General features: G+C 37.3%; 1 protein-coding gene and 1 pseudogene across 6 annotated transcripts in view; both read left to right on the top strand.

Moving 5' to 3' along the window:
* Positions 1-25246, top strand: part of PKIB (cAMP-dependent protein kinase inhibitor beta) — a 118180-nt gene that overhangs the window by 71488 nt on the left and 21446 nt on the right. Inside the window, exons 4-5 of one of the 6 annotated variants that reach the window (XM_006171530.2) lie at positions 2331-2400; positions 24856-24960. The exons of 3 other annotated variants lie outside the window; for them this stretch is intronic. In XM_006171530.2, the coding sequence (XP_006171592.1) occupies positions 24876-24960 (85 nt within the window). In that variant the 5' untranslated portion in view covers positions 2331-2400; positions 24856-24875. The remainder of the gene's footprint in view (positions 1-2330; positions 2401-24855; positions 24961-25246) is intronic. 2 more of the 6 variants (XM_006171531.2, XM_006171532.2) reach the window with 2 other exon arrangements.
* LOC106734204 (60S ribosomal protein L35a pseudogene) lies at positions 7229-7561 on the top strand (annotated as a pseudogene).

Raw genomic sequence — 25246 nt, 5'->3', positions numbered from 1 at the left:
AAAAAAAAAAAAAAGAAAAAAGAAAATCATCTAGGACCTGGTTATGATAGTCTAGGAGGAGTGAATTGCAGGCCTATCTAGGGTGGTGGGAGTGTTGTGAAGGGAATTTACAAAATGTCTTATTGTTAGGAGTGGCTAATATGATATTGATGCTTCATATCCTTATTGATTTTTTTCATTTATTTATTTATTTTACATTTTTCCACAAGCATTTACTTTAAAATATCAAAAAAATTTAGCTCATATTCCATAGTTCTTGACAGTTAATAAACAACTTTCAAAATTTCAAAATACTGAATTTTAAAGATAATATTCAAAATATTTCTTACAATTCTGTTTGTGACTCTATAACAACAGAAACAGTATGGCTTTAAATATTTTTGAGAAAATATTTACATGTCAACTACTCAAATTGTTGAAAAGCAAATGCTCAGCACACTAGTCACACATAAACCTGCTGAATTCAGCCCTGCCTACCAAGTATTCTGTGAGACACCATCTGCTAGCAAAGATCAGTCTCTTTTTCTTCCTTCAAAGTCTTTCTCAAAATAATCCTCTGGTGTGGTTGCTCTTTGCAACCTCTACCGATTATAGTGCTGGGCTGGAAAAGTCCAGGTTATTTTTTGTTATAAATTCTTTCATATATCTTCTCTAATCCTCTCTGTCAGGCAGAACTATTTATGGTACCAGGTCATTTTTCTAAGAGCTTCTGTTAGCTTACTTGAGATCCACCTTAGTTCCATAGTTTTCTGATTAATCTTCAGATACAACATTCCAGTCAAAGCCCTGTTCAGTGAGTATTTCCAATTTCTGAATCAATTCAACAAGCATTACTGAACTTATGCAAATAACCCTTCTGCCACAAAATAAGAATACTCCCAAGTATTTCCAATTCAAGAGGGGTCAAGAAGGAATAAAAGTTTGTTTCCATTTAAAGAAACAAATGAGAAAAATATTTTAACAAATTGTTGAACCTATCAACAACTCAAAAGAAAGTAAAATGTTTAAATTGGGAAAACAAAGCATAGTAAAAAAAATCAGTAATGTTTTACTCAAAGGCCATAAAATTTTATTTTGCCTGTTCAGTCTTACGTTCAAACTCTCTTCTGTTCAATACACAGTGTTGACTGTGGTCCAATCTTTCCGTTTAAATCCTTAAAGTTAATATTCAACGTTGTATTGATACTTCTCGTCCCTAGCATTAAATTGGTCGTTTTCTTGGTTGCCTTTTGTTCTTTTATTTCTGTATGTATCTTTAGTTTTACTGGTCGAGCATTCCTTTCAGAACTTCTTGAAGAGTGGGTCTGCTACTGGCAAATTCTTTTAGATGTTGTTTATCTGAGAATGATTTTATTCTTTCTTTCCATATGAAAGATAATCTTGCCTGGTATAGTAATCCCTATTGTCTTTTATCCTTCATGTGTCAGGTACTAAAAACCCAAGATGCAGAGTCTGTCCTGCGGATAGGAATTATGTGTACATGGTTTACTTTGATTTCTAGGAGCAAGACAGATTTCTTCCACATTGGTCCCCATGGGGGTGCTGGGAATGTTGGTAGAGTGCCTCAAGACATCTATGAAAAGTGCAAAAAATTTTCTATAGTCGTATGCTAAAAGCGTGATATATTTCTATGACCTCCCAAGCGCACAGTCATGCCAAGTATTTTCTTGCAATCATTTTTCTGTGTCTGCTAGTGCTTGCTGGAATTATTTTTATTTATTTATTTATTTATTTATTTATTTATTTATTTATTTATTTATTTATTTTTACTATAGGATATGTGCATTGATAGAGAGAGAGAGAGAGAGAGAGAGAGAAATCACCTCACACACCCCCCTGGGGGGAATAGACATACCACATTCCCTTCTTTTCCAGTCTCCTCTTGGGATTTTGGACAAGCACACACACGTGCCTGGCATGATATTCAAGCCCTCAGGCCTGGGACTTCAGCAGCACAATCAGCTATGTGGGATCCAGTGCCTTAACCTCCGTGATTGGTAATTTTTACATGATGATTTTCTGAATATGACATTGATCCAGTATTGCACTGATGTGGTAATTATTTAATGAATTTTGTGGGTGATAATCATAGGTACTAAGACCTGTTGTATGAAATGAAGCTCTTTTGACTTTCAATAGAGAAATTTTATCATCAAATTAGAGAGGTTCTACTTATCCCAAGAAAGTTAGGCAAGTCCTGATGTTTACCAGTTTTAACTCAATTAAACACACACATACCCACATACAGTCAAATTGATTAATATTTCATAAGTTAACTGGATTGTCTCCTTGGTTAATTCTTTATAGTTTTTTTTTTTTTTAATTTGCAGGGAAGAGAATTTATCAGAATTTTTTCCTAGACCTGTCTTAGAAATAACAGCATATTTTAATCAGAGATTTGTAAGTATCATTTTCTTATTTACTTAGGAAATTAGGCACTATTTTTGGGGGGAAGAAATGGATCTTTCAGTAAAATATTTGACAGGATATACAATCTGAATTGGCATGCAAAGTTTGAATGAGAATAAAACACACATAAGAACCTGCCACTCCTCAGAAAGCAAAACAAAGAAACTAAAACCTTGATCAAAAAATCACCAAGTCTGTCAACAGCTAGTGAATATTGGATTTATTTTTGGGCAATTTCTCTTTCTTGATGTAATTTTCATGATCTTTTAAAATTTGTGAACATATCTCTGTCTACATATTTTAGAAAATTTGTTGCATTAATGAGGATGAAGAGAAAAAGTATAGGGAATGAATACAACAGAAGGAAGAATTTGTACTCTGTTAAAAGTTATGTGGCTGGAGCCAACAGGTGGTATAGTGGTTGAGACACTGGACTCATGTGGCTGACTGTGGTTTGAGTCCCGGACCCAGTGCTTGAAACATACTGGGCATATGTGTACATGTGTGCCCCAAATCCTTAGAGGGGAATGAAAGAGAAGGGATTGTGGTGTGGCCAACCCCCTGGGAGTGATTTCTCACTTTCTGTCTCTCCATCTCTGTCTCTCTGGTAAGCATATGTACTCTATAGCAAAAAATCTCTCTCTCTCTCTCTCTCAAAAAAAAAAAGTTATGTGGCTTTGGACAACTTTGTATTTTCCATCAATACATTCAGCAAATTAAAAAAAAAATCAAAGCTAGGTCCTATAATAGCTAAGCTTCATTTAGTTTCATCTCGTCATATTTATAAAATACCTATTATTGAGGAGAAACAGTCATTTTATAAACTATGATGCCTAAGTAACTATTCAACAGGATGGAGAATCTGGGAAAGACTTCCTAGTTGAATTCACCATGAGTTCAAGACAAGCAAACATTTTCACAAATAATTTATTAGATGAATTTAGAGGAATCAGTGTGAGAAAAGAAAATCCAAAAGCCTTGTCTAAAAATGTATCTGTAATGACTGGATTTTTCTTCTTTTCTGAAAAAAGCTTCAGATCTAATGGAGTTCTATTATAGCACTAAAGCAAATAATCAGCAAATGGGTTTAAGCGCAGAGTTGAGGGTGCTGGTGTAAAACCAGACAGATCAGTAAAGCAAAGTCAGGTAACTAGTTTGTAGCAGAGTGGGCTCATCACTGGCTGTATGAGATCTTGGATAGTAAACTTTTGGGCTTCTGATCTGTACATATCTGTGTTTGGAGATGACTAGAAATGATAACAACCTTAGATCATTTTATGATTCCCGGAAATCTGGAAACAGTGTTGCTTGGTAGTTAATAGTCATTTTATCTAGATTAGTTTATGATTATTATAATGACATTAACATTTGCGTAGTAGCTTATAAAACCAGCCAACAGGATCTGAGACATATTTGTAACTTGTTTCATCAGATAAGATCTCAGCAAATTGTTTAATGAAAAGGTATATTAAACTCTTTATTACACTTTCTGTAGCAATACAGGCTGTTTCCTGACTATGTGGCATTAGTTTTAAGTTCTAATGCATCCACTTATTAATCTTTATTTGGGGCAAGTTATCTAAACACTCTAGCGCTTCAGTTGTCAGTAAAATGAGAGTAACAATGCTTACATTACAGGCTTGTTATGAGGATTAAAATGAAAAAATACTATATAAATAATAGAGAAAACCTATACTGTAATCATAATTTCCTATCTTTATTGTATTATTTTGCAGATCTTGGTATTTTATCCACTTAAAGTTTCATTTGTCAGCATATATTCAATATAAGCTATTTTATGGATGATGGTGGTATTTATAAAATCACTGGAAGAATTGTTAAGATGATTCTTTTTTAAAAATTGTAATTATTTTAGAGAGATTTTTGCTATAAGTGCGTGCATTCACTGGAGAGATAGAGACAGACAGTGAGAAATCACCCCTGGGTAGATGGCCACGCCACAATCTCCCTTTCCTCCATTCTCCTCTTGGAATTTTGGGTACGTGCACACATGCCCAGTGTGAGTTTTAAGTCACCGGGTACAGGACTTGAACTGTGGTCTACTACGTGGGAGTCCAGCAACATAATCATTGCACCATCTGCTGGTCCCAAGATGAAGATTCTTAACCACATTTCCAGCTACTCTTAACACACTTCTTAATATTAATAATTCCCAAGAAAGTGATCTACAGGCTACTCTTTACAAAACACAAATTTTCCTTAAATACTGATTTTCAAACTAGTTGGTTATCAAAATCCAGGGGCAACTTTGTTGAAAATAAGTTTTCAGATCTCCACTTTAGAAAGTCCAATTCAACAGATCTGCAGTAAGGCTTTGAAACCTGTATTTTTTAAAATTTACCTTGCTGATTTTGATATTTATAAACAACTGCTTTAGACCCTCACCGTGTGCCTAACTTTGAGTGTGTGTGTGTGTGAAGCTTTTGGTTGTGCTTACCTGATACAGGTGAGGAGATACCATCATGAGTGTGTGCTTCAGTTAGTAGGGATCAAGCTACAGGAGCACAAAGATTTTGAGTTTGGATGTCTGCATTGCCTGCATTAATGGAACTGACAGTCCTTGCACCCTTGGTTATATAGCTGTTTTAAGTAAATCTGTGTGTCAAGCCTGTAAATCACAGATTTCCTGAACTAGAAAGGAGTGTTCTAGACTAGTTTAAACATCTTATTTCACAGAGGAGGAAAGTAAAATCAGAGATTCGCCCAAGGACACAGGAGGAGACTAGGACTAACAACCTGCTTTCTGCCCAACCTGTTTCATTTCCATCACAATAGCTACCAGATTTTGCCACTTCACCTGTCACACCTGAGAAATAAGCTTCTTTAATGCTGACTTTAGACTTCTGAGCAGGCATAGAAATAATTCTGAGTCAGCTTTTCTATTTAACTGTCCAGGAGTCTGAAAGAAAGAATGTCCTTTCCATTTTCGTTCTCCACCCTGAATCGAAAGAGGCAGTAAGGGCGCTGAGGAACCTGGGGACTCACCAGGAGAGGTGGGATTCCTGTTCCTGCTGTGGCGCCATCTTCTCCCTTGCCTTCCTGATTCATTACCTTAGCCAGAACTGTGCCTTTTCTTCGTATCGTATCTCCAGGTGGCAGGCCATCCTCAGTTTTGTGTGTCTTCTTACACTTTTTTATTTAACTTTTTTTCTTTTATTTCCATCACAATAGCTACCAGATTTTGCCACTTCACCTGTCACACCTGAGAAATAAGCTTCTTTAATGCTGACTTTAGACTTCTGAGCAGGCATAGAAATAATTCTGAGTCAGCTTTTCTATTTAACTGTCCAGGAGTCTGAAAGAAAGAATGTCCTTTCCATTTTCGTTCTCCACCCTGAATCGAAAGAGGCAGTAAGGGCGCTGAGGAACCTGGGGACTCACCAGGAGAGGTGGGATTCCTGTTCCTGCTGTGGCGCCATCTTCTCCCTTGCCTTCCTGATTCATTACCTTAGCCAGAACTGTGCCTTTTCTTCGTATCGTATCTCCAGGTGGCAGGCCATCCTCAGTTTTGTGTGTCTTCTTACACTTTTTTATTTAATTTTTTTTCTTTTTTAATTTGCTAGAGGGTGCATGTGCTTGCCACAAAGAGACAGAGAGAAGAGGAGAAGGAGAAAGCACTCCCCAGTGGGGTGCGATGACACTGCAACCCCATTTTCTTCCATTTCTCCAACTTGTTGGGATATTGGGTTTACACGAACACAAGCGTGGTGTGTTCTTCAAGTCGCTAGTGCCAGGACTTCACCATCACCAGCTCTGTTGGCCATTTGGGATCCATCTCACTTAACCACCAAGCCACGGGCTGGCTAAATCTGTTTCATTCTTCCATCCTTTTTTTTTTTCTGGGCATTTCTGACACCACTTTAGTGACCCTTATTTTGACCTTTTCGTGTCTGCAGTGCCATTAATTTAAACAGATATTAAGTCCTACTCTGTCCCAAGAACTGTCCTGGCTACCAAATGTAGTACTAGTTTTGGAGTAATTCTCAGTGTCATGGGGGAGGAGACTAGTGTGAAAAATGTGGGAACATTTGTGAGTGCCACAAGAACCCAGGAATCACAGGTTACACTTTCTAGGGAAGTCAGATAAGACTAGAGAGGAGGTGATGTTCATCTGTTTCAGGGCAAAAATCAGAATTCATGGTATAAATGTGCAACATTTTGAAACTCATAAAGGGAGCATTCCTAAGGCTTAGTAAAGAGAACTTATACAGCTGAGATTAATATGTATTAATACATATGACAGATGTCAACATGATGGAAGAAGAGAGACCACAGAATGACAGGAGACCTGAATCTTCTCATATCTGCACCCCCAACCTAGCCAATCCAGTCAGACTCTCAAGGCTTTCCTCTATTTGCTCCTTCAATTCATTTAAATAATGAAATGCATATTATAGGCCATCCCATGACCTTGGGATTTAATCAAGTGGAGGAAAAGTGCTTCCCAGACAAAGTACTCTCTGAGCCAAAGCCACAGGGTTGAGTTCTTGTTAACCAGGTGAAGAGCAGCGTTGGAAGGAGTGTGTTACTGCGTAGAGAAACCACATTATGTCCAGTGCCTGAATCTGAAGGTAAAAAGAAATATGTCTTAGAGTTTCAAGTGTTGAATGAAGAGCAGTTCCCTTCTATTATGGGATGGGAGAAGAAGGGAGGGGCAGCAAGAGATAAGCTTGTGAAGTAAGCAAGGCATAGATCATGAAGGGCGTTGCAAGTCACATTAAGAAATTGGGTGTGTGCTCTTTCCACCATGTTGGAGCCCATGGAGGCCTGCTGGGAACAGGACTTCTAAAAGGCAACTATGTCTGGAAAGCTGTAGTCCAAGGCCAGTTTTGCTGGCTATAAGCGAGGTCTCAGGAGCCAAAGGGAGCATACAGCTGTTCTTAAAACTGAAGGTGTTTATGCACGAGATGAAACGGAATTCTATTTAGGAAAGAGGTGTGCTTATGTGTACAAAGCAAAAACCAACACAGTGACTCCCGGTGGCAAACCAAATAAAACCAGAGTAATCTGGAGAAAGGTTACCCGTGCCCATGGAAACAGTGGCATGGTTCGAGTCAAATTCCGAAGCAACCTTCCTGCTAAGGCCATTGGATACAGAATCTGTGCAATGCTGTACCCCTCAAGGATTTAAAATAACGAAATGTAAATGAATAAAAATGGATTTGTGTTGTAAAAAAAAAAAAAAGGAAATTGCATGTGTTTTTCCTGATGTAAAATAAGTGACTGTAGGCACCAGCAGGTGGCACAGTGGTTAAGGCCAATCACGGTTTGAGTCTTGGACCTGGTGACTTGGAAAATCACATTGAACTCAGGTGCGGGCATTCCCAGAATCCCTGGGGAAGAATGGAGGAGAAGATATTATATTTTGGCAGTCCCCCCTGGGGGATGATTTTTCACTTTCCCTCTCTCTGCTTTGTTTCTTTCTTTGGGAAATGCATATGCCCTAAGGCAAAAACAAATAAAACAAAGCAAAAAAAATGTAACAAGAGTGATTGTAGAGCAAAATGATAAGGTCTGCTTGGCTAATGTCTAGAAGGGCTTCATAGTATTAAGCCTGAGGCAGAATAATTAACGAAGAGGATAACCTAAGCTAGAGAGGTGGGTGATTTTTAACTAGGGTAGTGAAAGTAGAGGAGGAGAGCAGTCTTGATTGGAGCAGTCAGTCTGTTAATTGGAGTTGCGTGAGGGAAAAGATGCAGCCAGGATGTCTGACTTGTGCCACTGGGTGAGTTGCAGAGCTATTCACTGAGAAATAAAATCTAAGAGGAGGAACAGGTTTCAAAAGGAAGATGAAAGTCCTTGTGATAGTAAATGAGGTCACCTGACCTCTCCTGGAGCTCTTCTATGTTACTTGGCCTTCCACCCACTGAGACTCTCTCATGCTTTACCACACATAATCTTCTCAAGTGTAGGAAGTACTATTATGTGAACTCCAAAAATCTAGAAGCCAAGTCTCACAGATCTTAAGTGCATTCAATTAATTCCCTTTTCTAGTCAATAGTGGAATTGAAAGTTCAGACCAGAATTCTAAACTGGCTTATTTCATTTGAAAGCATGTATATTTTCCATTATACCATCTTGCTTTCTTTTTAGCTCTGACACGTGTACTTCTGTGAAACTAGGTCAACTGCGGAACACAAATAACTTGAAACACTATGGATTGTTAAATAGGATGGGTCAACTCTACTTCCTAAGTTACCACCATCTCTCCCTTGGAAGTCTGCATTGCCTCTGAACTCATCTCTTGAATCTGCTTTTCTTCTTTCCAATCTATTCCATTTGCTGTAGCCAACATGATCTTTTTAAAATTGAATTTTGATCGTCATACTGTTACTTGAAATTCTTCAATGATTGAGTCCTTAATATGCCGGAATGATATGGTTCTACTAATCTGCCCACTTCATCTTGTGCCATCCTCTTTCTTCTTTCCTGTGCTGGCCTTCAAAGCCTTCCTTGATTCATTCCTTCAGCAACTGGCCTTTCTTTAGTTCCTGAAATGGGTTATACTCATCTCTGTCTGAGATTTTTTTTTTCATTTCTCTATCAGCTAAATTCATTTTATTCCTTCATATCTCAATTTATACTGTCAGTGAGTTAGATCCTGATATACCCACATAGCACCTTATAATGATTCATGTAAGACTTAACCACAACTTGCAATCATATACGAATGTGTTATTTTTTTATAATGATTTTCTCACCTATTAGGTTCCATTAAAAATTTTTTTCCAAGTATATAATCAGTATTGTCTATTTGAATTAATATGGTCATAAATGAATGAAAATTATTCTGGATTAGCTAATTAATATTTGATAATTTGCTTGGTACATTATTGTTTAGAATGAAAAAAAATATTTTGCCCCTGTAAAATGAACTTAATTTTTTCAGTAATATACAATATTGTTTTCAAAAACCCAAATGATTTAAGATTTCCCCTGTTATCACATTGTAATTGCTTTTCCTTTCTGAAGTCAATTTTCTTTTGCTCGATAAATGAAGCTGATTTCAACAGCATAGGGGTAATTACCAAATTGACATTTTTTGGATTAAGCCAATTAAACGAAAGCAATTAAAAACTTGGAAATGGGAACCATAAAAAAACAATATATCATCGTTTGGTATATCAATGAAAAATGGAAACGTGTCATAATTTCTTTTTAAATGTCACATCTTTATTGTACTTGCTAATTAAGTGAAGCTTTTCCATCACAGTGCCACTGAAAGTAATTTAGAATGTTCAGGAGTGACATTTTATTTTTTCCTCTCAGGAATGACTCTCTACCATGTGACTGTACATAGAATAACAAATGAAGCTTGGGTAGGGAAGGATGCCACTAATGTGTCAGCACACAGACCTCAAATGGCACTCAAAATTGGCTTCCAGAACTCTGGATTGTACAACTGATTGGTCTGTGCGATGAATTCTAGTATGAGAAATTTCTTCATTTTGTTCTCCATAGATGTTGCTAAGGATTCCTGGGATTGTCACTGAACATTGACAATCATATGTATCTAGCCTTTTAATATCTAAAAGCTAACTGAGAGTAATAGACAAGCACTAAACAAATTTTGTTTTTAGGTTTGCTAAATGGTACAAGTGCCTGCTGGAGAAAGACAGAGAGAGGAAAAGTGAGAAATTACTCTCGGAGGGATGGTCATGCCACATTCCCCTCTCCTCCATTCTCCCCTTAGGATTTTGGGCACCCCCACACATGCACATTGTGTTTCTCAAGCTACCAGGTCCTGAACTCAAACAGCATAGTTGGCCATGTTGGTTCTAGCCACTCTAACCTCCATGCCACCTGCTGGGCCTCAATAAAAAATTATTTTTAACTTGAATAAAGAGCAAATTAAAGATAGATGGAGAAATGCTTATTAGTTAAAGATTAGAATTATGGTTATCATAGAAGATACGGTCCTGGCTAGTAATGTCATGATTTATGATACAGTCCAATATTTGCAAACATGAGGGTCCCACTCTCTTAGGATTCCATAGAATTATTAGACCAGTCCACAAAGCCGTGCATCTGTGTTTAAATAAAACTGTCACATATGCATATGTCCTATCATTTTTCAAATGTGTATAGGTTATTGTTATAAAGATAAGAATTACATTTTTGAAAATATTTAATTCCTAATAGTATATTTTCATCCATTATATATTTTCTTTCTTTTTTACTCTTACTTCATTCTTCTGAGGGACAGCACCCCTAATGGAGTCTTTACACCATGAGCCACCCCTGGCTCCAGCCAGCCTTGGGTCATGGGCATGAGCATGACTGGCATGTTTGGGAAATGTTTGTACACAACCCTGAAACTTCATCGTGTATATGAACCTCGCAGTGCATTGCATTACCACTGTGCGACTGCCTGGCCTCCTATGATGTAGTTTCTTTTTCTTCTTTTATAGTAAATGGCTTTTATTGACACCAGAAAAACTTGTACAATGAAGCATAACTGCTGTGATAGTAAATATGTAATTTGAAGATGATTAAATACTACCACATAGCTTTGAGGGGACCCTTATCTGTAATTATTTATTTTCTTAATCAACAGATTTTATAAAGAATGTAGGTTCTTCAAACTTGAGAGGTCATCTTACCATTAAACTGAATAAATATAGTTGTAGCTCTCATAGTGCAGGGTGAACAGTCTTTTTGTGTGTTCCCTACATGCAGCATTTCTGAAAAGGGTTAGAGTCTATAAATTAATTCTGAGTGTTGCCCATCACTTTTTCTGGCCCACTGCTATGTTTCTCTGCTCATCACTTCTTGCCATTCTCTAAAACTTTTTGAAGCTGCTGCAGCTCTCTTGAGCTTACAACAACTTGGAATTCTTTCTCATGGTTTCCCTTTATTGCTCGAAGCAGAGACATCATTAGGATAGTTGTATTGCATAGTAAACATCACCAGTGCCTTGAGGATAGCGTGAGAAAGTTACAATGCAGAAATGAGATGCCTAGAATTGCATATTCAGCATTGTTAATGTTGGAATCTATTAGTTGTGCCATTCACGGGAGTCCACAGCTGCTTGGCCCTCTCCTTAGTGTCTAGACTTTTCCCTCGTTCCAGGTGTCTACCCACCTTCCTTATGCTAGTCATAGTCTAGCAGTTTCATAGTTCAGACCCTAGCAAAGACAACTTTTAAACTGCACCATTAAATAACTTTTACTATTCTGAATTTCATTCCTAAGTGGGATTCCCATTTAATCATGTCACTTCCACTGTAACATTTTACTCCCAAGTAAGAGAGTTTTGACTGACTTTTTAAAAATAAAGCTCTAGAAGACTATGTATTGACTTCTAAATAAGGATCAAAGTCAAGATATGGATGGGGACCAGCAGTTGGCGTAACGGCTATGTCACTGGACTCGCATGCAGTCGACTGCGGTTCGAGTCCCAGACCTGGCGGCTTAAACTCACGCTGGACGCATGTGAGTGTGTGCCCAAGATCCCAAGAGGAGAATGGAAAAGGGATTGTGGCGAGACCATCCCCCCCGGGGGATGATTTCTCGCTTTCTGTCTCTCTGTCTCTCTCTGTCTTTCTGGTGAGCGCATGTGCCCTATAGCAAAAACCTCTCAAAAAAAAATAAATAAAAAGCATTTTTTAAAAACTTTCCCTAATACACTTTATAATCAGAAACCTTCCCCTAAATTAAAAATAGACACATCATATAATTCAGCAATCTCATTTCTGTGTATTTATTCAAAGTAAATGAAATCAGGATCTCAGAGATCTTCCATGTTCATTGCAACACTATTTACAATATATAATATGTGGAAATAATCTAATGTCCATCAATAGATACATAGATAAGAAAATGTGGTATATACGTACAGTGGAGTACTATTCAGTCTTATAAAGGGACATTATACTGAGTGAAGTAAGCCAGCTACTGAAAGAGAAATAGTATATGAGTTCACTTAAGTGAGATATATAAAATAATAAAATTCATAGATGCAAAGAATAGATTAGGTGTTTGCATGGGTTAAGGAGCGGCCGAAACAAGTTGCTAGTCAACAGGCATAAAGTTTCTGTCAAAGGACCAGACGGTGGTGCAGCACTGTAATATGATGCTCTTAGAGGTGGTCCAATATAAGAAGGTTAGCAGTTCAAGTCTAGAGACATCTCTGAATACTCTGGACCCACGGAAGCCACTGGTTTGGGGCCGGCTGAATGCTGAGGGTAGATTGCTATACTGGAGTCCTGTAGGGGGTACTGTCTTTCATTCTCTGTCTCTCTCACATATCTAAATAAACAAACTTAAAGAAGAGCTTCTGTCAAGCAGGATGGATAAACTCTAGATATGTGCTATACAGCATTAGTTGGTTTGACTTTGCATCAATTCCATTAAATTGTTAAATAGGAAAAAAAAAACTGTGCTAGGCATTGTTATTAAAAACAAAGCTTGTTCTCCTATGTACTATAAACCAAACTGTAGACAGGAATGTGATAAAGAAAAGTGTAGCTTTAGTACCATGTGCAAAACAAGGGGAGTGGACAACTAATGCTGAAAAAGTCCGATCTCCCTGATGAATTTCAAGTATGCAGGTTCATGACAAAGTTAAGGGTTGGAGCCTCATGTGCATGATTGGTGAGAACTTAGGTGATTGATTCCTATTCTTGGAATTGTCAGGTTTCTTAAGCTATACAGCCAGGACTATGTGCTCACAGTCAGCAATTTTCATTGCACAAAATATCTTTTTTAAAAAAATAATTATTTAATTTAATTTTATTTATTTATTATCATTATTATTTTCCAGTTTAATCGGAGAGAGACAGAGAGAGAGAGGAAATGAAAAAGCAAGCCACTAGGTTCGAGACTTGAACCATGGTCAACCATGTGGGAGTCCAGCGTCTTTAACCACTATGCCACTTGCTGGCCCCACACAAAATATCTTTAGAATTTAGTTTAACATTTTATCTTCCCTTCAAATGGGAATTTTGGGAATTTTACAGCACCTGCTCATTGCTGACATTATTTTGCTATCATCCCAACGATTCCCTAATTCCTACAGCTAAGAAATTAATTTACAAAACTAAAAGAAAGGCAAGTAATAAGAGAGGTTACATGTTCTTTGGAAAGGGCCAGCCCATGGACTGGTGGTTAAGGGAGCTGGATTCCACATGGTTCACATGGTTCAAGTCCTGGACCCTGTAGTTTGAGAAGCACATTGGGCATGTATGCATGCATGCCCCAAATCCTTACAGGGTGGAGAAATAGGGAAGGGATTGTGGTGTGACCATTCCCCATGAGGGATAGGGAGGATGCTTTCTCCTTTCCCTCTTTCTTTGTCTATCTCTCTCCTGTGAGTGTATGTATCCTCTGGCAAAAAAAAAAAACAAACAAACAAACAAAAAAGCAAACCCAGTCTTTGGATGGAATTCAGGTTGATTCACTAGAATAACACAGAGAACTTTACCTCAGTAATTTCAGAAACATTGCTGGAGGAAAAAGAATGATAGCCATATTCTACGTGGGCAATTAATATTTAAATGATCCTAGCGTTCCAAATAGCTTAGAAAGATCATTATATCTACCTGCACTCTTATTAATTTTCATTTTGGGAAATTAAAATATTGTCCTCAACAGAAAGAAAACTGAAGGTCCAGACATTTTTAAGGAGGGACTCTCTATTTTTAGTATGCTGTGTTCAATGTCAGATATACATGAGTCTCTTGTACAAAATGTTACATCTCAGTCTTAAAAGAGCCAAGAGGACTATTTCTAAATATTTTTGTAATTCAGAAAACTCAATTTAGCTTCTAGCTTCTGAACCTGACACATCACTAATTAAATGTGCTATATTTACCAAAAGTTAGTGGCTTGCCCCATATCATTGATGGTAAGAGAATTGGGAGCAGGATCGTATGTATTGATGGAAAAAACAAACTGTAAAATATTGAAAGAGGTTTATTCTAAGCCAGTATAAGTGACCACAGTCTGGGGAAATATAATCTCAAAAAGCCTTGAGAAAGTGCTTCCAGTGTAAAAGAAAAACTTCAGACAATTAAATTTAGTGGAGTTTATTTGAGCACAAAACACGATTCCAATCGGGTATTCCAGAATGGCTTCTTTAGGACTGCTTTAGCATATTTATCTTCCAGGAAGGGAATGTGACAAATGCAGGGAGAGGAAAGTAACATCCAAAATGAGGGAAGGAGGTAGAGAAATAATTGGATTGGTTACAGCTTGATGTTTGCCTGCTGTTAAAGCACTTTAAAGAGTGGATTTTCTGTGATTGGCTGAACTGTGGCTACTGGGATTGGTTGTAACTTAGCAACTGGCTAAGGAAGCAGTTTTCTAAGTGAGGTTGCAGTTTGCTTAGGGAAACTAACACAGAAGTACCTGGGCTTTCTCCGTTCAATATAGTTTAACCCTAGTTAAGCTGGTACACAAGTGGGTCTTTTATACATTCCAGGAAAACAGATGTTACGATCAAAATTGTAAATCAATGCATGGAAGTTACCCATCAGTTTGGTCAAGAGTGCAGAATATATTGGGTCGTTCCCTAATGATTATAAATTTCTTGTAGTACTTTCCCTTCAGAAAAAGTTACCTATTGTGGAAATGGCAGAGGGTGAGAAATGGGGGTTGGGGTAGCATAGATAGCTAGATAGATAGATAAAAGAAACAAGAAGTGGAAAATTATTTGTTGATGATAACATGCATGACTAAGCCACTATACAGTGTATTCTGGATGGGAAACTATTTTGTATCCTGGGATGATGTTCAGTGAATCAATGTAAAATAAATAAATTTTTAAAATAGTATTTTTTTTTTTTAAAAAGAAAGCAGAATATCTTGAAGCAAGATTATGGGGCTTATAAATCATACATATATTCAGAGATTGTTTTCTGTTATTATTGGCTAAAAGAGCAAGGCTTTGTTTTAAACTTCAAGTCAGCAGAAAGCAAGGATTGTTTAACCTACTATATAAATAGGGGGAGTTTACTAATGTTGTGATGTTATGCCAGGGTCAGGACAGGAGAATCAGGTCACGATTATTGAGGCAAAGTGACCTGTTTAGTAAGATCAATGGATCTCCTCTAAAAAGGGAATTTTAGGACAAAGAAAACATGGCCAGGGTTCAGTCTTGTATGTTTCCATCAGTATCCTTAATTTAAATAATGGGAACCCCACGACTGAAGTAAATGGAAGGGAAGAGTGTGCCAAAGTCCAGGCAATGAAAAATATGTTGCAATTTTAAAAAGAATAAAAATTCTACTTACAGTTAAAATTATTACTGTGAATATGGGAAATAGAGATAAGAATAAACCAATTTGTATTTCCCAGATAAATCTGGAGGTAAGCTTTAGAAAGGATTAAAAGAAAAGGAAAAATTTTAGGCTCAAAAGAATTTACGTCATGCAAAGACACACCAGCAAATGCCCATCTTACTTGTCCTAAATTGGATTATAAAAAAGAAACAACTCCCTGAAAATTTCTGCTATCTTAGAATAAAAAGACATTAAAGAAAACATAGTGTTTCAGACTACTTACAGCCTTCTGATTTAGATTTACTGGGAAACAGGTTCTGAATTTTAATCTTTGCAATTAATGATACTTTAAATTACAAAGATATTCAAGCTAATAGTAGGTGGGCACCTCTTCTTTCTCTCAATGCCCCAAGAGAATTTGCTGTAGGAAGCTATACATGCAAGTATGTAAAAAACTAAACAAAACCCTATGAACATTTACATTGTTTTGCATTAGTTCCACACCTGCAGTAGGGGCTTCTTTGCATACTAGGACATTCCTCTCTCTTCAGCTCCTAATGTCAGGTTATTGTAAGCGTCCAGGAGACTCTCAGATGCAAGACTTCAAGGCTTTCTGCAAGTACCTCCGTGCTCCAGGGTGGACTATGCAACTTGGAACATAAGAGTCAACTCCTTTAAGACTAAAAGACCCAGGTACAACTGTTTGGTGACACAGGAATAAACTGGACCAGACACTTTAAGAAGTCATAATCTGAATGAAACAAGAGCTATGATATACACACTGATTAGAATTTGTCTTTAAACTCATACTTTTTTAGTGTAAGTGAAATATTTTTAGAAAATTTTACCCATCTAGTTCAAACAATTCCAAATATTGAGGTTATTGCATTGAGTGTAGCTAGTCCATACGTCTTAAAAGGAAACAAATTGGCTTTTAAATGCTTAGAAATGAATTAGAATATGTTTAGAATATGATTTAACCACTACTTCCTCTTTAGTTATCTATTTTCGATGAATGCTTAGAAAGCCTAAATGTGTTTCATTTAAGCAGGTTTGTGGATAAGAGTAATCAATGAGGTGTGCCATTAAGATAACTGGTAGTACCTACTGAATAACCAGAAAGAAAACTAAAACTAAAATGAAACAAAACACAACTAGCCTCTCTTGACTACCATACAAACTGCCAAAAAGGGGATACTTTGGTCTCCGAAGAAACATTACTCAATAGGGACCAGGGAAACAGGCTCAAAGAGGTTAAGGAATCTTTTCAAGGTTGCACAATTAATGGTACTGAGAACCCAAATTTGACTCCAACACTCTCACTAGCCTTAAAAAGTAAGCAGAATATATAATAAAATACTGATAGCTTAGGAAAATCTTTCCTCCATCTTTTCCAAAATAACAATACTTTTCCATGATTTAATTTGTGGAAATGCAAGCATTCATGATTTGGTTCCTTAGTCTAAGATTTTGAGGTTTTCCTTTTAGAGAAATGCACATCAAGCATAACCCTGAGGATGAATAAATGAATAAATGATTTTCTAACAGCTGGTTTGGATAGGATGAAGAAGAAGAAAACATTGGAGGGCTTATGTTAGAAGCAGAGGCTGGAAAGAGGAGCAAGAGGAGATGGATGAAGGAAGATCATGCATGATAGAAAGAAGTAGGTCTGGGAAGGTCTGCTCAAAAGTAACAATCACAATTGGCCAGAGGCTGGCTGGATGGTTATGATGAAATCATGCTGGAACTTATGCTCTAAAATGATCCTGCAGGGCTTTCCTTACTTGTCTACCTTCGCATATTCATTCTCAGTTCATACCCTATTACTGACAGCTGTTTCACAATGACATTTCCAAAGATTGCTCCTGATGTTTTCCTTTTTTTTTGTTCAGATGATGAATATCTCAAATTTTAGTGTAGTTCTTGACCAGCAGTTAGCGTAATGGCTATGTTGCTGGACTCCCATGTAGTCGACCGTGGTTCACGTCCCGGACCCGGTGGCTTAAAACTCACGCCGGACATGTGTGCGTGCGTGCCCAAGATCCCGAGAGGAGAATGGAGGAGAGGGGATTGCAGCATGGCCATCCCCCCTGGGGGGGGGGTGATTTCTTGCTTTCTGTCTCTGTCTCTTTCTGTCTGTCTGGCGAGCGCATGTGCCCTATAAGCAAAAACCTCTCAAAAAAAATTGTTTTAGTGGAGTTCAATGAAATCTTCAATGTTACCTTTTTTAAAATCCATTTTTTTACATCTCTGAGAAATTTAGAGCAATCTTAGTAGCATCTAGGATGTTCTTGCTGACTCTTCAGGGCAAATAAGCTCAAGTGAGCAATTATTTCACTATTTTCAACATATCCATTCTTTTTTCCCGTCCCACCTCCCCCTTCGAGTGAGGATATGAAAATTGCCTATAATTATAATAATCTGCATATTATTAAAAACCGAGTCAGCTTTTTAGTATTTTCTTCAGTTATTCTACTTATGAAGAATATTGGGCAATTTTTCTATACTAAAATTCTTCAATATCCTTAATAAAATGTCCAAGGATAGTAGTGAAAAGATCTGATGCGAAATTAGCAGAGTGGCAGGCTGACTCGAAAGGCCTTTCTTGGTTCAAACTTGCTGCCTAGGGTATAAATGTGGAATGTTTAAAATGCCAACAGAGCTCTTTTATCAAGTTCGATAACATAAACTCCCTGTCTGCACAGACAGGGTTTGTAAATGATGTGTTCCGCACAATGTCAGATTGATGTGAAGTCCATTCGAAAAGCACTCATTGAACAACTACAGCCCACTGTCCGCACTTTGAATCCATTTGTTCTTGCCATCCAGGAGTTTTTCTGGAGAAAAATGAGTGACATAAAAAGACTGGTGAATTTCATATTAAACTGATTTAGTGGTAAACTTCAGAGTTGGTTATCAGAGTGAAAGGTGAAAGAGCCTGGAGAATGACTGATCTTGCCAAGGCCATTAGAATATGCCCTAATAGAACAGGTCTAAAGAAAATTAATTTTGTGATTTAATTTGCTACAAGGTCATTTTTAATAAGGTCCAAAGCTGGATGGGTAGGGCTCCAAGGCTGTTTGTATTCATTGTTAAACTTTGCTAAAACCACTAGTAAATACCATGTTTATTGGGTAATATATGCTGTCAGGTACTGAAGCAACATAATCTTTGGGTTTATGTTTTGTTTTAGTGTATTAGTGGAGAACGATGGAGGCAAATGGGACTTAACATCAACTCATTTATTCTCAAACTTGTGTGACTACACCTCAGCTGAGGTGACTACCGTGCATATGGCATCAGACACACTGAATCAGAAGCTCTAGGGAAGGCCAGGAATCTGTGGCTAGCAGACTTCTCAGTTGAATTTTATGAACAGACGAGTTGGGAAACACTGTCCTAGTTTATTAGGCATACGAGTAATTTTCAATAAATAGACTTTTTACCTACCCTTGCCCTCTTTTTTCCTTTTGTATTTCTCTCCATCTCCTTCATCAAGGTTTTAAAAAAATCTTGGGAAGAGCTAATTTTTACTTTAAATTCATTGACAGTCTCCAAGGTGGTAAAGGTGAGATGAAAATTTTCCAGGGACCTCATTTTTTTTTGTCTTTTCCTTTCCACAGTTTAATTAAGTGTTAAAATGAAAAGTCTTGTTCATTGTAGAGTGGCACATAGAAAGAAGAAGAATTAATTTACACTGCCTGGTGTCAGGATATAATATGATTACGTTGGCAAAGCTATAAAAAGAAAATATCTAAAGCTTATAAAGTATTTTGAAAGAGGTCACTGTTAGAGTAGATGGATAGAGCAGAGTGCCTGATCATTTAGTAACTCCTGAGCTGAAAAGATATTCAGGCCAAGGTACACATAACTTGGAGAAGGCTATCAAATCTCAGTTATAGATTTTAAGAGGAAACTTCAAAATTTTCCAGTAAGATGAGTATTCATTTGTCTTACTATATAGAATGGCTAAAAGAACTAGTGAATAGAGTGCTGTCAGTTTCCCCCAGGGACTAATAGTGAGTTTCATTTTTATTTTTTGTATTACTTGGACCTTCTCTCTTTTGTATTTTCTGTTACACTTTCTGGTTGCATTACCATGCAAACTTATTTTCACCTTTTAGCAAAAAATTATGAAGATGACATGTATTTAAAAAAAACAGTTAAAATTAAACCAAAAAACCCCACATTCTCAGCAAAGGTTCATATCGATTTTTTACTATTTTTTATGAATTCTGCCAAATCGTGACATAGAAGAGAAACTGGAAGATGAAACTAATATAACACACACACACACAAAACCCCAGAATAATTAAAATATAGAAAAGATTATACTATAATAGATAATTGCTTCCACTATGTTCTGTGAAATAATTTTAAGGCATTTGAATGTATATTAACATTTTTATATGTATACGTGTGTATATGTGTGTATATATATATATGTACATACACATATTTATATACACACATACATGCATAAGATGTATATGTATGTTTATAGTGTATTTACAGCATATACATATGTATAGATGCTGTGTATATATTATTCAATAGTTAATGAAATATGTAGAAAACAAGAACTAAATTTTAATCAAAATCATGCATATTATTTCAGTCATATGACCTTCATTTTTAAGATTCAAAAGAGAATTAAAGTTTTTAATATAAGTTTTTTGGCTGATATTTGGGAATGGTGAAATACCATGAGAATATATGAATCAAGGAAAGAAAATATTTTTGTTGAAGTGATTGATGCATATGTTAGATTGCTATACTAAGTGTGTTTTAGGTGATTTCTTTATAACTTTATAAGTTGACGCATTCATTTTATTCTAATCTCTTCTAAGTTTATAATGGTCTACAGCTCTAGAAGGGAAGCAATATAATGAAATGATAAAAACTTATGTTTTGGCATCACACGTAACAGGGCTTAAATCCTAACTTAGGGCAAGTTTCTTAATATCTGAATGACTAAATTTCAGTGCTTTCATTCAAATTATGGGTAAATTTTCTCTCTCTCAAATTTGTGGTAAGGATTAAATATAATAATGTATATAAATATAATATATGATATATTTAAAGCAACTGCCTAGCTAAGGGCTCAATTAAGAGTAGTTTTTCTAAATATATATGACTGATAACATTTTAAATTATCAGCTGAGATTTCTTTTCTTCTTTAAACTTCCTTTAGTGCTTTCTATAGACACCATTCACAGAGGAATGATAAACATACTTGAGAAAAAACATCACATAAGTTTTTTAAAATGTGAAGAACCATATTCTTGAAAGTCAGATATATTTCTGACAATAGCTTGACTTTTGGGGAAAAAATAAAAAGACTTTTTGAGTTATCTGAGACTGGAGAACTAAGAACAACCTTTTTGGGAAAAGTATATAATGACATAAGTGTTCATTTTTATGTTTCTTGGGAGAGAAATGAATCATTGAATAGCTGGAGGGAGAATGCAAGACATGACCAGACCCTAGCCATTGTCTAAGTCTCTATGAAGGTGCCCAGGATTCTAGCTCCCTAGGATGAATGAAAAGGAGATCGAGCATTAGAAATTTTAGTGGAAATCCAAGTGTTGAGAGGCCTATGCCTTAATTCACATAGAAACATTGAACAGCTTAAAGAAACTTCATAGGTAGTAAGACCTTAGAAGGGTAGAAAAGTGGGCCAACCCAAGACATGGTGATTAAGGGGATTGGATCTCATATGGCTAACTACGTGTTTCAACTCCTGGCCTTGGAGTTTAAAAAACACACTGGGTATGTGTGTGTGGGCCCAAAATATCAAAAGGAGAGTGGTGGGGAAGGGATAATGTCATCCCCCTAGTGGGTGATTTCTAATTTTTCCTTCTCTTTCCTTCTGTTTATCTGCATGAGTGCACATGCCCTAGATGGAAAAAAAAATAAAGGTAGAGAAGCAATGGTAAATAGAAATGCCTAAGCAGATGGACCATCTCACAGTTATGGAGTTCTCAGGTCCTCAGAGGGGTTCAGGAGAGATGAAGAAGACTCTGACCTCTGACTAGGAGGAAGAGGACTACATCCTGAGTTAAAAAAAAAAAAAAAAAAAAAAGTTAAAGACGTTCCTGAGTATAACTAATGAAGGCAATTGAGAGACCTGTGTAACATTAATATGCAGAGTGGGTGTCACCCTGGCGTGCAAATTGACTAATCAATGTCTGCGGCAGTAGTGACACCCAGGGGGACAGAGGATCTTGCCACTTTGTGACTTAAATATGAGTTCTTTGAAAAGTCCATTAAACCGGCATCCTGGGGCTATCTACCTGAGTCTCTTAGCAAAAGTTGAGTTTCTATTGAATGCCTTCAAGATCTTGCATTGTGTAATCTGAGGAGAGAAGTGAGCGGCATGGACACTATTATTAATGTCTAGTACTTCATGAGGGATAACGAATATCTGTTGAGGTTTTCTGGCATGGTCTTAGTATACATAATACATTAACTTGATTTAGCTTTTGAGTATCTGTTAAGCAAGAAATTCCCCAAATTCTTTATCCTAAAGGGAACCTCTCAGGTGGTGGCCTAAGAGTTTATAAAAAATGTACAGATAGTGAACTAGCTAGGGCCTTTGGTACTGAGATGACTGCCTGAAGTGTAGTAATTGTGTGGTCCTTTGAGTCCAGTCCTTTAGTGGGGACTTGGTGGTTAAGATGGCAATTTCCTCAATGAAATGTATTAACTGTTGTCGATTTTTACTCAGTTGATCCTAAGGGGCTCCTCCTGGTAGCCAAGGATTCTGGGAAAGGGGTGACTTCCTCCAGCACTGTAGTAGCTGGCAGAGGGCTGAGGATAGATGAGGACACCTTTCTTTGCATGCAGATTGTGACAGAAGATCCTCCGTCCTGTAACAAATAGGTCTTAGTAGTCCTGCCAAGCTCATTGGTATACTGTTTCAATGACCCAAGACATAATGGATAGGTGACTACAGAGGGTCACAAGCTCAAAGTCTGTGAAACCCACCCTCTATTCCCAGAAGAGCCCAAGATGTACCCAGTAATTACTGCTATAATGGTGCAAGACTTGAAAAGGCAGTTCCATGCTTTAGAAAAAGCCATGGACCACTTAATGAGGAGAGGTTGCCACAGCCCCTGAAGACACTGATTGGAATGTTTGTTGATTTCAGTCTGAAAAGAGCTTAGACTCTTTTTGAAGGGGGTCTTGTTCAACATGGGCCAATTTTTAAGTAAGAGCATTAGTGAGATGAAATAAAATTTGCAAATGAATGTGTTTCCTCCAGAACCCCAAATGGACTAAAAATGTCAGACCGTGTTAAGCTTGTGGGTGCTGAGAGTCTTGTACTTTGTGTGAGACAATGATCCATCCCCTTTTTGTGAGCTTCTTTGTGAGTAGTTATATGTTCTTAATGAATGTATCAAATAAATCTCTTTGTAAGAGAATGTAGTCAATATATGATAATACCTGTGCTCTTGGAAAGAAGTGGAGGTAGTTAAGATCTTGCCTCTAAAGATTGTGTGCAATGACAAGGCTGCTTAGGTATCTTGTGGGTAGCCTGGTAAAGGTGAGTTATGTTTTCAGAGGTAAAGAGATCCTATGACTGTGAGGCTGTAGAAATCAGCAACTGAGTAGATCATATTAGCCAAATTTATAGCAGCAAAATATTTATCAATTGCTGATTGGACGAAGTCGGCAATTTCAATGATTAGAATGTTGGGTGTAAGAGCCTTAATAGGACAAGAGCTTGCACTAAGGTTGCAGCAATCTATCACAGGTCACCATTCATTTATTTTCCATGTAAGAATAGGCCATACTGGGCTGTTAAATGAAGAAGCAGTGGGAATAATCACCTCTTTACTCATTAGCTGTTATATAATAAATGTTATAACTTGAAGACCCTGTTTTAAATTACATTGAGCCATGTTAATTATTTTAACTTGGGGTTAGGGGGTGGGAATTATGGGTTCTCATTTTGTCAAACCAATTTGTAAGTGTCAAAGACCTAATTTAATTTTCATTTATTATTCACTGTGTTAAAGCATCTATTTTAGGGCAGTGAGTTCTATTACTGTGTTGAATTTAGGCAAGACAATAGTTCTGGTGATTAAGGGGAGGCATATATATTTGTTCTCTATTTCACATTCAGTCACTCCTCTAAGATTGTGGGAGATATCATGTTTGAATTTAGTAGGGTCCCCGTGTATAACTGTAATATGAGACTTAATATTGGTTAAAACCAGGAAAGTGTGTCAATTGGTGCATCAGTAGATATTAAAGTTAATTCAGAACCCATATTGTAGAGTTATAAAAGTTCTTTTATTTAAAAAAAAATTCTTTTGGTACATTTTAGATTTCCAGTGGACCTTTATTTTCTGTTTGTTTGCTTTCTGTGTCTGGGATTTTTTTTTCTTTCTTGTTTATTTATTATTTGTTTGTTTTGGGTAGTGGTGTCATTGGACACAATTGGTGATGGTGGTGGTGGTGGTGGGGGGTGTTCTTTTCTACCATGATCATACTAAGTTTTTTCCTTGAAAAAGCCTCTAACCGGTATCATCAAGGCTAGGGGTCTTTTCCCTGGAAATGGTTGAATTACATGGCTTAAAGACCTTGAACTTAAATCACATTTGAATGAACCCTTTCAAGGTGCCACAAGGGTGCCCAGGGTGTTTCCTATAACCCTCAGGATTAGGATTTTTGGTGCAGTAGAGACATAGTCAGTAGAGTCCTGCTGGGGAAGAATGCCAGGCCTCTAAGCTGACCTTGATGCATCAAACCATCCTCTGTCACCACTCTACCTTTTCTGTCACATGGACTTTCTGTTCTGTTTTTTTTTTTTTTTTTCTCTCTCTGTATAAATTTCCTAAGATTATTTGGGGTTTCTAACAAGGTAAAGTTGCAGCTTTCAGTTTCTGTCTCTGTACAATTACCCACGATGCAGACCTTCTGGGTGGTTATGGGGAAATGTTCAGGAGCTTGGTGACCCTGCCTTGTAAATGGTTGCGTCTACCAGGTTGTGGAGTTGTGGCCCACATTAGGTAAAGTCATTTGTGACTTGGATGAGGGATATCAGGCCCATGATTGCAAGATTAGCCCATTGGTATGCTAGTAGGCAGCAAGGCAGAATCCTGGCACATTGGATGTGGGTTTTGCATTGGCAGATCACTTGAGTACCAAATGCTCCTTCCTCTCCCCACCCTTTTTTTTTTTTTTCCCATCAGTGCCTGGGCCACGGGCCACCATGGATGTGCACCAAGATGCTCCTGGGGGTCAGGAGAGCGCAAACGACAGCAACAAGGGAAGCAGAAGCACAGGAGACCAGCAAGGTCACTACCCTTGCATGAACACAAACTGGGATACCATGCATAACTCTCTGCAGGATGGCAGTCTCTTTCTTTTTCACAAACCCCATAAAGGGCTGCCCCTGGGCCTGCCCCTTAGGCACAATTTCAAACAATATCAATATAGCTGCCCCAAGCATTCAGCGACAGTCACCAAGCCAGACATAGTGACTTAGAGCTCAGCCTGAAATTTTTAATAAGCAGAACTGAAGTACTGACTGACTAGTTAAGGCAATGCTTTTCATTGCCATGATAGGTGGGAGACTCAGAA

The sequence above is a fragment of the Tupaia chinensis genome, unplaced genomic scaffold, assembly GCF_000334495.1.
Source record: "Tupaia chinensis unplaced genomic scaffold, TupChi_1.0 Scaffold149798_1, whole genome shotgun sequence".
Lineage (NCBI taxonomy): Eukaryota > Metazoa > Chordata > Mammalia > Scandentia > Tupaiidae > Tupaia > Tupaia belangeri.
This window is presented reverse-complemented; position numbering and strand designations above follow the sequence as displayed.